At 35.9% G+C, this 12,724-nt stretch overlaps 1 protein-coding gene across 11 annotated transcripts in view; it reads right to left on the minus strand.

The window, feature by feature from the left end:
- Positions 1-12,724, minus strand: part of CSPP1 (centrosome and spindle pole associated protein 1) — a 158,689-nt gene that overhangs the window by 68,148 nt on the left and 77,817 nt on the right. For all 11 annotated transcript variants that reach the window (XR_003415110.2, XR_003415112.2, XM_053208620.1 and 8 more), the window contains one exon: positions 12,446-12,524. Coding sequence is in view for 9 of the 11 variants with exons in the window: in XM_053208620.1 (XP_053064595.1) it covers positions 12,446-12,524 (79 nt within the window). In the remaining 2 variants the exon portion in view is untranslated. The remainder of the gene's footprint in view (positions 1-12,445; positions 12,525-12,724) is intronic.

Genomic DNA, 12,724 nt, shown 5'->3' on the forward strand with positions numbered 1-12,724 from the left:
CTGATATCAAAATCACACATGAAAAGAAAACAAAACCAAAAACTAATGTCACTCATAAATACAGAGGAAAAAAAATCAACAAAAACTGAATAATCCGGTAACATATAATAACGATTATGCTTTATGACCAAGTGGGATTCATCACAGAAATTCAAGGTTGATTTAATATAAGAAACTAATCAATACACTACACCGTATTAAAAGAAGAAAGAATAAAAACCACAGAAACACCTCAAAAGATGCAGAAAAAGCATTTGGCAAAATTCAGCTTCCAGTTTAAAGATATGTTGACATATGCTAAATACTACTTCATGATGAAAACAATCAGCAAAGAATAAAAGGAAACTTCCTCAAGCTGATAAAGGCAATTACAAAAAACTCACAACATCATACTTAATGGTTAAAGACTACATAAATGCCTTCCACTTAAGATCAGTAAGATAAAGAAGTCCATTCTCATAGTATCTATTCAACATTGTACAAAGGGTTCTGGTTAGGGCAATTAAGCAAGAAAAAGAAATAAAAGGCATAAGAATTCAAAGGAAGAAGTAAAACTATATTTACCAATGATATAATCATGCATATAGAAAATTTTTTAAATCCACTAAAAACACTAAAAATAAGAGTTGAGCAAAGTTGCAGGATACAAGATCTATATAAAAAAGTTCAATTGTATTTCTATACACTAGCACAAATAATATGGAAATGAAATTAAGAGCAATTCCATTCACAACACCAAAGAGTATTAAATAGTTTGGAATAAATTAAACAGAAGTTTAAAAGTTAGTATAAAAGTTAGAAAATATTGTGAACAAAATTAAAGAATCCTAAATAACTTTAAAGACATCCCATATTTATGGATTGGAAACTTAACATTGTTAAGATATGAGACTAAACCATAAAGAAATAGAAAGTGTGAAAAGACCATTAGCTACTAAGGAAATTTAATCAGTAATCAAAAATTTCGTGACAGGTTGCCAGTTGGTTAAGGGTCCAACTTCGTCTCAGGTCAAGATCACACAGTTTAGGGGTTTGAGCCCTGCGTCAGGCTCTGAGCTATTAGAGCTAGAGTCTGCCTCTGATTCTGTGTCTCCCTTTCTTTCTGCTCCTCCCACACTTGCACTCTGTCTCTCTCTCAAAAATAAACATTAAAACAAATTTAAAAAAAAATTTTTGTGACAGAGTAAAGCCATGGACCTGATGGCTTCAATGGTGAATTCTACTACCAAACACTTAAAAGAAAAACTAACACAGGGACACCTGGGTAGCTCAGTCAACTGAACATCTGACTCTTGATTTTGGCTCAGGTCATGATCTCATGGGTTTGTGGGTTTGAGCCCTGCGTCAGGCTCCATGTTGACAGCGTGGAGCCTGCTTAGGATTCTCTATCTCCCTCTCCCTCACTAAAAAATAAACAAACAGAAGAAAGGGAGGGAGGGAGGAAAATTAACACCAATCCTTCTCAAACTTTTCCAAAAACTTGAAGAGCAAAGACACCCTAACTCACACTGGGAAGCCAACATTACCCTGTTATAGCAACACCAGACAAAGATGCTACAAGAAAAATACAGACAAATATCACTTATGACCACTATTGTAAAGTTCCTCAACAAAATACTACAAACCAAATTCAAAAGCCTACTAAAAGGATTAAACACCACAGCCAAGGAGGGGATTTATTCCTGGAACACAAGGATACAAAAAAATCAATCAATATTATATACCACATTAACAGAAAAAAGCCAAAAAACAAAAACAAACAACAAATAACAACAAAAAACACAATCATCTCAACTGATGCAAGAAATCTGATAAAATTCAACAATCTTTCATGATAAAAATACTCAAACTACAAATAAAAGGAAACTACCTTAACATAATAAATGCCATATTTTAAAAACTGAAAGCTTTTCCTCTAAGATATGGAACAAGGCACCCGCTTTCACTACTTTTATTCAACATAGTACAGGAAGTACTAGCCAGACCAATTAGGATAGAAAAATAAGTAAAAGGCATCCAAATTGGAATGTAAGGAGTAAACCTCTTTCACTGATGATATGATCTTATATATAGGAAACCCTAAAAGATTCCACACTCACAAAATGAATCTGTTCCACACACATACAAAAATTAAGCAATGACAGGATACAAAATTAACACACAAAAATCAGGTGCTTGTCTATACACAACAATGAACAATCAGGAAAGGAAATTACAAAAGCAATTCCACTTACAATAGCATCAAACAGAATGGAATACTCAGGAATTAAGTTAACCACAGTGGTGCAAGACCTGTACATACACTGAAAACTACAAAACACTGCTGAAAGAAATTAAAGAGGATATTAATAAATGGAGACACATCCCCTATTGATGGATTAGGAAACTTAATATTGCCAAGATATTAATACTACCCAAAATGATGTACAGATTCAATGCAAGCCTTATCTAAATTTCAATGCTGTTTTCAGAAAAAAATAGAAAAACCCTTACCAAAATTTATATGAAATCTCAAGGGACTCCAAATAGTCAAAAAATTTTTTCAAAAAGAATAAGCTACAGGACTCACACTTCCTGATTTCAAAACTTACTACAAAGCCACAGTAATCAAATCAACATGGTACTGACATATAGCAGACATATAGAATAAATGAATAGAGACCTCAGAACTAAACTTATGCATGTGAAGTAAAATAATTTTTGCATGGGTGCCATGACCATAAAATAGGAAAAGGACAGTCTTTTCAACAAGAACGCTAACAAAATGATACCCACATGCAAAGGATGAAGTTGGACCCTTAATAATACTTTATACTTAAGTTAACTCAAAAGTAGATCAAAATCTTCAATTTAAGACAAAAATCCATAAAATTCTTAGAAGAAAACATAGGGCAAAAGCTTCACAACACTGGATTTAGCAATGATTTCCTGGATGTGTGTTTTAAAGACAGTCAATAAAAGAAAAAAAAATAGGCAAATTAAACTTCATTAAGATTAAAAATTTGCATGCATCTCTAGTGTTGCTAGATTCTACCAACAGAGTAAAAAGGTAACTTAAAGAATGGGACAAAATATTTGCAAATCATTTATCTTAAAAGGAGTTAATATCCATAATATATACAGAACTTGTAAAACTCAACAACATAAAAACAAACCACCCAATTCAAAAATGAGCTAAGGACTTCAAGAGACATTTCTCTAAAGACAGGCAAATGATCAATAAGTACTGAAACTTTGCTCACCATTAGTAATTATAAGGAAATACAAATCAAAATCACAATGAGATAAAACTTCATATCCATTAGGATGGCTATTATCAAAAAAAAAACAAAAGAAAAAAATAACAAGTGTTGGTGAGTAGGTGGAGAAATTGGAATCTTCGTGTACAGTTGACAAGAATGAAAAATAGTACTGCTGCAGTGGGATACAGTATGGTGGTTACCCAAAGGGTAATTACCATAGGATCCAACAATTTCACTCCTGAGTATATACTTAAAAGAACCAAAAGCAGAGTCCAGAAGAGATATTTGTACACCCATTTTCATAGCAGCATATTTGCAACAGAAAAACATAAAAAGCAACCAAAATGTCCACTGATGAATGGATAAGCAAAATGTGGTATCTACATATATCAAGTATTATTCAGCCTTATAAAGGAAGGACATTCTGACTTTATGCTACAACATGGATTAATCCTTGAAACATTATAGTAAGTAAGCCAGACACAAAAAGACAAATATCGTATGATTCGACTTTTAAGAGGTACCTAAAGTAGTCAAAATCATAGAGACAGAAGTGGACAGGAGGGGGGAAGAGAGAGATGTTGTTTAATAGGTAGAATTAGTTTTACAAGACAAAAAGAAATTGGTGGCGATGATGGTTGCACAACAGTATGAATGTAATTTAATAGCATTGAACTACACACTTAAAATGGTAAATTTTGTTAGGTGTATTTTACCACAATAAAAAATTAAGATGCTAATACTAAACAGATCTATGGATTCTATACAATCTCTATCAAAATCTCTACTGCCTTTTTGCAGAAACTGACAAGCTTACCCTAAAATTTATATTCAAATGCAAATGACCTAGAATAGTCAAAGCAATCCTGGTAAAGAAAAACCAATTTGGAGAACTCACAATTCCCCAATTTCAAAACTTACTGCATCACTACAATAATCAATGCTCCCAGCATACGGACAGACACATAGATCAATGGAATAGAATACAGAATCCCAGAAAGAGACTCACACAAATATGTCCAATGGATTTTGACAAAAGTGCAAAAGCAATTCAATACAGGAAAAACACTCATTAACAAACTATGCTGGGCACCACTGGACACCCATAGGCAGGCAGGCAGGCAGGCAGGCAGGCATGAATAAATACATACATACATACATACATACATACATACATACATAAACAAACCAACCAACCAACCAACCAACCTTCACTCTAAGCCTCACATCTTATCCAAAATTAAGTCAAAATGGATCACGGACTTTAGTGTACAACAACAAAACATTTATTAGGGAAAGAAAAAAACAAGAGAAAATCTTTGGGATCGAGACCCAGAAAAAGAATATTAGACTTGACACTGAAAATATGATCCATAAAAGGAAAAACCGATAAATTGGGCTTGATCAAATTTTAAGTTTTGCTCAAGTGGTGTAGCCACTCTATTAAACAGTATGGAGATTCCTCAAAAAGTTAAAAATAGAACTACCCTATGATCCAGCAATTGCACTACTAGGTATTTACCCACAGGATATAAAAATACTGATTTGAACAGATAAATGCACTTCAATGTTTACAGCAGCATTAACAACGGCGAAACTATGGAAAGAGCTCAAATCTCCATCAACTGCTGAATGGATAAAGAAGATGTATATACACACACACACACACACACACACACACACACACACACACAGGAATATTACTCAGTCATCCAAAAGAGTGAAATCTTGTCATTTGCAATGATATGGATGGAGCTAGAGTGCATTACACTAAGCAAAATAGTCTGACAGAGAAAGACAAATACCGTATGATTTCACTCATATGTGGAATTTGACAAAACAGATGAATATATGGGGGTGAGGAGAAAAAAAAGAGGGAAACAAACCATAAAAGACTCTGAAAGATAAAGAACAAACAGGGTTGATGGAGGGAGTTGGGTGGGGGATGAGATAGATAGGTGATAGCTATTGAGGGCACTTGTTATGATGAGCACTGGGTGTTGTATATAAGTGATGAATCAATCACTGAATTCTCCTGAAACCAATATTGCTGTATGTTAACTAACTAGAATTTAAAATAAAATTGGAAAATAAAGTAAATAAAAAATAAAATAAACTAATAAATAGAATAAAACAAAACTTTTCCTCTATGCAAAACCCTACTCAAAGGATGAGGACAAGCTTTACACTGACAAAATATTTGCACAATATATATACCTGACAAAGAGCTAGTATTCAGGATATAGAACTCTCAAAACTCAATAGTTTAAAAAAAAACTCCAGGGTAATCTGGGTGGTTCAGTAGGTTAAGCATCTGACTCTTGATTGCAGTTCAGGTCATGATCTCATGGTTTGTGACTTCAAGCCCTGCATCAGGCTCTGTGCTGACAAAGTGGAGCCTGCTTGGGATTCTCCGTCTCCCTCTCTCTGCTCCTACATCTCTCTTTCTCTCTCTCTAAAAATTAATAAACTTAAAAAAAGAAACTCCAATTTAAAATGTGTAAAACACATCAAGAAACATTTCATCAAAGATTTATAGATGGCAAATAAATACATGAAAAGATGTTAAGCATCATCATTATTGGGGAAATGTAAATTAAAACTCCAATGATACAATCCTCAACAAGATACTAGCCAATCAGATCCAACACTATGTTAAAAAAATAATTCACCACGACCAAGTGGAATTTATACCTGGGATGCAGGGCTGGTTCAATATCCACAAAACAATCAAGGTGATACATCACATCAATAAAAGAAAGGACAAGAACCACATGATCCTCTCAATAGATGCAGAGAAAGCATTTGACAAAATACAGCATCCTTTCTTGATAAAAACCCTCAAGAAAGTAGGGACAGAAGGATCATACCTCGAGATCATAAAAGCCATATATGAAAGACCCATCACTAATATCATTCTCAAAGGGGAAACACTGAGAGCTTTCCCCCTAAGCTCAGGAAAAAGACAGTGATGTCCACTCTAGCCACTATTATTCAACATAGTATTGGAAGCCTTAGCCCCAGCAATCAGAAAACACAAAGAAATAAAAGGCATCCAAATCAGCCAGGACAAGGTCAAACTTTCACCCCTTGCAGATGACATGATACTCTATATGGAAAACCCAAAAGGTTCCACCAAAAAACTGCTAGAACTGATCCATGAATTCAGCAAAGTCACAGGACATAAATTCAATGCACAGAAATAGGTTGCATTCCTATACACCAATAATGAAGCTACATAAAGAGAAATCAAGGAATCCATCCCATTTACAATTCCACCAAAAACCATAAAATACCTAGGAATAAACCTAACCAAAGAGGTGAAAAGTCTATACACTGAAAACTATAGAAAGCTTATGAAAGAAATTGAGGAAGACACAAAAAAATGGAAAAATATTCCATGCTCCTGGATAGGAAGAACAAATATTGTTAAAATGTCGATACTACCCAAAGCGATCTATACATTCAATGCAGTACCTATCAAAATAACACCAGCATTCTTCACAGAGCTAGAACAAACAATCCTAAAATTTGTACGGAACCAGAAAAGACCCCAAATAGACAAAGCAATCTTGAAAAAGAAAACCAAACCTGGAGACATCACAATCCCAGACTTCAAGCTGTATTACAAAGCTGTAATCATCAAGACAGTATGATACTGGCATAAAAACAGATACTCAGGTCAACGGAACAAAATAGAGAACCCAGAAATGGACCCACAAATCTAAGGCCAACTAATCTTTGACAAAGCAGGAACAAATATCCAATGGAATAAAGGCAGTCTCTTAGAGGAACCCTAGGCTTTCCGTGTTCTTCAAACACAGCTGTTTTAGGTCAGATCACTTGGAATGATCTGAGGACTGATTAGCAGAAGGATCTTCAAGATTGGAGGGAGACAATGTGCAAGTGCTGCAAGGCTTATTTTAACAACCAAATCAAAGCGCACCTAGTTATAGGTCCAAACACTCCCCACTGCAAGCAAGGAGGAGCTCTACAGAGGATTGACATGGGGGAAAGAGCAGCGAAAACTCCAAGAGCATACACAGCATATACCAGAAACATTTCCTGAAGTGCCAGGCCCTGGACAGTGTATGACCCCTTTTAAATACAGCATTACTCTCAGGTGCAGAAAACATAATAAGCTTTCAAAACACACAAAAGACAGAAACTTAGCCAAAATGACAAGACGGAAGAATTCTCCCTAAAAGAAACGTCAAAATGAAATCACAGCCAGGGACTTGCCCAAAATTGGTTTGTGGGACAATACTGAAAGAGGTAAAATACTTGCAATGAGATTATCAGGAGAAAAAAGAGGCAATGGAGCAGAAAAACAATTGAGAAAATGATGACCAAAAGTTGCCCAAACTTGGTAAAGACATAAATTTAAAGATTCAAGAGCCTTGGTGATCCCTAAAAAGATAAAGAGACAGAAAACTCCACCTAGAAGTACCATAGTCAAATTATTGAAGACCAAAAATAAAAGAGAAAACCTTGAAAGCAGCCAAAGAAAAAGACACACTCTAATAAGATAGACCATGAATTCAGAGGACTGCATACTTCACAAAAACAATAGACACAGACAGTAGAATTTGAAATGCTAAAAGAAAACAACCTACAATTCTATATGTAGGAAAACTATCTTTCCATAATGAAATTAAAATAAAGACAAATAAAACTATGATAATTTATCTCAAAAAAATCCTACATTATAAGAAAAACCAAACAAAGTTCTTCAGGCTGAAAGAAAATTATACCAGATGGAAACTTAGTGTTCCTGCTGCACCTTGTGCTGATAAAGCCAAACTTGGGGCAGCTGGTAAAGAAGAAATGGTTACTGACTCCAGCACCACAAAACAGGGTAAAGAAGAGTTGATATGAAGTTGAAAGTCAAATAATTGATAATTGGTACACTGATGTAGAAAATTTTCTTTTGATTCTAGTTTGCTGAAAATGTATACCAAGAGTAAGCATTAAACATTGTCAAATGCAAAAAAAAATAAATAAAAAATAAAGACACTCTCTTCAGCAAGTGGTGCTGGGAAAACTGGACAGTGACATGCAGAAAAATGAACCTGGACCACTTTCTTACCCATACACAAAAATAAACTCAAAATGAATGAAAGACCTAAACAAAAGACAGGAAGTCATAAAAATCCTCGAGAGAAAGCAGGCAAAAACCTCTTTGACCTCAGCTGCAGCAACTTCTTACTCAACACGTCTCTGGAGACAAGGGAAACAAAAGCAAAAATGAACTATTGGACCTCATCAAAATAAAAAACTTCTGCACAGTGAAGGAAACCATCAGCAAAACTAAAAGGCAACCGACAAAATGGGAGAAGATATTTGCAAACAACATATCAGATAAAGGGTTAGTATCCAAAATCTATAGAGAACTTATCAAACTCAACACCCAAAAAACAAATAATCCAGTGAAGAAATGGGCAAAAGACATGAATAGACACTTCCCCAAAGAAGACAACCAGATGGCCAACCGATACATGAAAAAATGCTCAACATCATTCATCATCAGGGAAATACAAATCAAAACCACAATGAGATACCACCTCACACCTGTCAGAATGGCTAACAACTCAGGCAACAGATGTTGGCGAGGATGCGGAAAAAGAGGATCTCATTTGCACTGCTGGTGGGAAGACAAACTGGTGTGGCCACTCTGGAAAACAGTATGGAGGTTCCTCAAAAAATTAAAAATAGAACTACCCTACGACCCAGCAATTGCACTACTAGGTATTTATCCAAGGGATACAAGCATGCTGTTTCAAAAGGACACATGCACCCCAATGTTTATAGCAGCACTATCAACAATAGCCAAAGGATGGAAAGAGCTCAAATGTCCATTGATGGATGAATGGATAAAGAAGATGTGGTATAGGGGTGCCTGGGTGGCTCAGTCGGTTGAGCCTCCGATTTCAGCTCAGGTCATGGTCTCACAGTTCATGAGTTCAAGCCGTGCATCGGGCTCTGTGCTAACAAACAGCTCAGAGCCTGGAGCCTGCTTCCAATTCTGTGTCTCCTTCTCTCTCCCTATCCCCTGCTCATGCTCTGTCTCTGTCTCTCAAAAATAAATAAATGTTAAAAAAAAAAAAAAGATGTGTACATACATATATATATATATACACATACACATACATACATCCATACATACATGCATACATACAATGGAGTATTACTTGGAAATCAAAAAGAATGAAATCTTACCATTTGCAACTACATGGATGGAACTAGAGGGTATTATGCTAAATGAAATTAGTCAGTTGGAGAAAGACAAAATCTTATGACTTCACTCATATGAGGGCTCTAAGATAAAAAACAGATAAACATAAGGGAAGGGAAACAAAAAAAATATAAAAACAGGGAGGGGGACAAAACAGAAGAGACTCTTAAATATAGAGAACAGAGGGTTGCTGGAGGGGTTGTGGGAGCAGGGGATGGGCTAAATGAGTAAGGGGCTTAAGGAATCTACTCCTAAAATCATTGTTGCACCATGTGCTAACTTGGATGTAAATTATATATATATATGTATGTGTGTGTGTGTGTGTGTGTGTGTGTGTGTGTGTATCTCCAATGATATATCATTACACACTTACCAAAGTAGCATAAACAAAGGTCACAACACCAAGTGCTGGTAAAGACATACAGAAACCAGATTCTGAATAAACTGCCAATACAAATGTAAAAATGGTAATATGTGGGGGGCCGGGCCCCGGTGCCAGGCTGAGACCGGGTCAAGCAATGTTCCCCATTGACTCAAGCCAACCCGGTGGTTCCCCCTCCCATTCATGTGGAAGGCCGGGCCCCGGCGCCAGGCTGAGACCGGGTCGAGCAACGTTCCCTGTTGACTCAAGCCAACCCGGTGGTTCCCCCTCCCATTCCCCCATTTTCAAGGGCATACGAAAGCCTTGTCAAGGCTGAGAAAGTTAATTCCTGAAGACTGTGGTCTGCAGGTGTTGGCAGTAATGCTACCTCCCTTTTTCTACCCCGAGTCAGATAGAAACAAACATGGGAATTGTGTTTTGCTAGCAATCTTATCAACAAAGTCTTGTGACCTGTCTAGAAAATGCACAAGAAACACAGAACTAAATGTTTTGGTGGGCAGCAATTATGTGAAACCTGTTTATTCTTAGAATGACCTAACCCATAAGAGTCTGGTTATAAAAGATTGTGTATAGCAACAATAAAGCCGTCACTTGGGCCATCAGCCCAGGGGACCCTCCTGTTCCCAAACTTTCTCTTCTCTCTTTTTTTCTTGCATTCCCCTACCCTCAGGACCCTGACCTCGGTGTTTGTCGCACCGGCCGCGACAGTAATACAGTCTCCATGAAAACAGTTTGGCAATTTCTTATAAAACTGAAGTTGTAACTACCATATAACCCAACAACAACATTCCTGACCAATTATCTTAAAGAACTGAAGACTACACTCACACAAAACGTATACACAAATATTTATAGTAGCTCTATTCATACTAACTTAGATGTCCTTCAACGATGAAAGGGTTAAACAAACTGTTGTACATCCTTACCATGAAATGTTACTCAGCAATAAGAACAATTTATACACGCAACAATCTGGATGAATATCTAGAGAATTATGCTGATTTTAAAAGGTCAACCCTGGGGCACATGGGTGGCTAGTCAGCTAAGTGTCTGACTCTCAGTTTTGGCTCAGGTCATGATCTCAGGGTCATGAGATGGAGTCCCACATCCATCTGGCTCCACAATGGGCATGTAGCCTGCTTAAGATTCTCTCTCTCCCCACCAAAAAAAAAAAAAAAGATTCTCTTCCTCTCCCTTTGCCCCAACCCGCTTGCATGCACACACACTCTCAAAAAATGAATAAAAATAAAAATAAAAATAAAAATAAAAAGTCAACCCGAAAAGGTTACACATGTGATTCCATTTATACAGCATTTAAAATATATATATATTTTTTTATTTTTTTCAATATATGAAATTTATTGTCAAATTGGTTTCCATACAACACCCAGTGCTCATCCCAAAAAGTGCCCTCCTCAATACCCATCACCCACCCTCCCTCCCTCCCACCCCCCATCAACCCTCAGTTTGTTCTCAGTTTTTAAGAGTCTCTTACACTTTGGCTCTCTCCCACTCTAACCTCTTTTTTTTTTTTTTCCTTCCCCTACCCCATGGGTTTCTGTTAAGTTTCTCAGGATCCACATAAGAGTGAAACCATATGGTATCTGTCTTTCTCTGTATGGCTTATTTTACTTAGCATCACACTCTCCAGTTCCATCCACGTTGCTACAAAGGGCCATATTTCATTCTTTCTCACTGCCACGTAGTACTCCATTGTGTATATAAACCACAATTTCTTTATCCATTCATCAGTTGATGGACATTTAGGCTCTTTCCACAATTTGGCTATTGTTGAGAGTTATACAGCATTTTTTAACAGTATTAAAAACAAATGGAAACCAGATTAGTTGTTCCTAGTGCCTATGGAAGGAGTAGGAGCAGGAAAGAACTACAAGTGGCTATAATATAAAAGGTAATCATAATGAATCTTTGTGAAGATGGAAGTGTTCTGTATCGTGACAGTACCCAATGTCATATATCTGGGCTGTGCTACTATACCATAGTTTTATAAGATCTTAGCGTTAGAAGACACTGGGCAAAGGGTATACAAGATGTCTCTATATTATTTCTTACAATTCCATCATGGGAATCCATAATTATCTCAAAATAAATAGTTTAATTTTAAATAATGATGCTACAAAGTATACTAACATGCAAAAGATATTTATGACATACTGTTAATTTAAAAGCAGGTTACAGAATAATAATTATAGTGTATAACATAATTTTGGTGTATGTTGTGTGTATGTTTATACAAGTACATAAAAGGACTTCCTGAATGCTTATTTAGATACATCTATCACTAGATGAGTGGGATTTAGGTGATTTCAATTTTTGCATATGCCTATTTATATTTTTATTTATCAATAATATGTATGAATGACTTTTCTAACATGAAAGTGAGATTACTCTTTATGTTTTAAATGTACTTTCCATGAACACAGACTAAAAGCAATATTTTGAACGTGCAGGTTACACAATAATTGACAGTTAAAGTTACATCTGTTCTGAAGAGAAAAAATGATTAATACAGGTTCTATGGAAGAAAAATTAATTTTGAAAGAAATTATTATTTTAACAACTTACATAATAGGCTGTGCTGGCTGTTGGGTGACAGGAGCACTAACATAAGCTGCAGGCTGTCCTCCCATCATTCCCGGACCATCTTAAAAGAAAACAAACACATTTATTTCAGAGAACCCGTGTATTAACACTTTATCCATAAAGAAAAAGTCACATACTAAAAATGTCACCTAAGGAAAAAATTCCGTATTTCCTTCTCAGTTAGGAGTGAGCAAAGAGCATTGCAAGAAACCACAAAATAGTTATTTCTTAAAGCTAAACAAAAAAGAAATAACTAAGCAA

The sequence above is a fragment of the Acinonyx jubatus genome, chromosome F2 (genome assembly GCF_027475565.1).
Source record: "Acinonyx jubatus isolate Ajub_Pintada_27869175 chromosome F2, VMU_Ajub_asm_v1.0, whole genome shotgun sequence".
NCBI lineage: Eukaryota > Metazoa > Chordata > Mammalia > Carnivora > Felidae > Acinonyx > Acinonyx jubatus.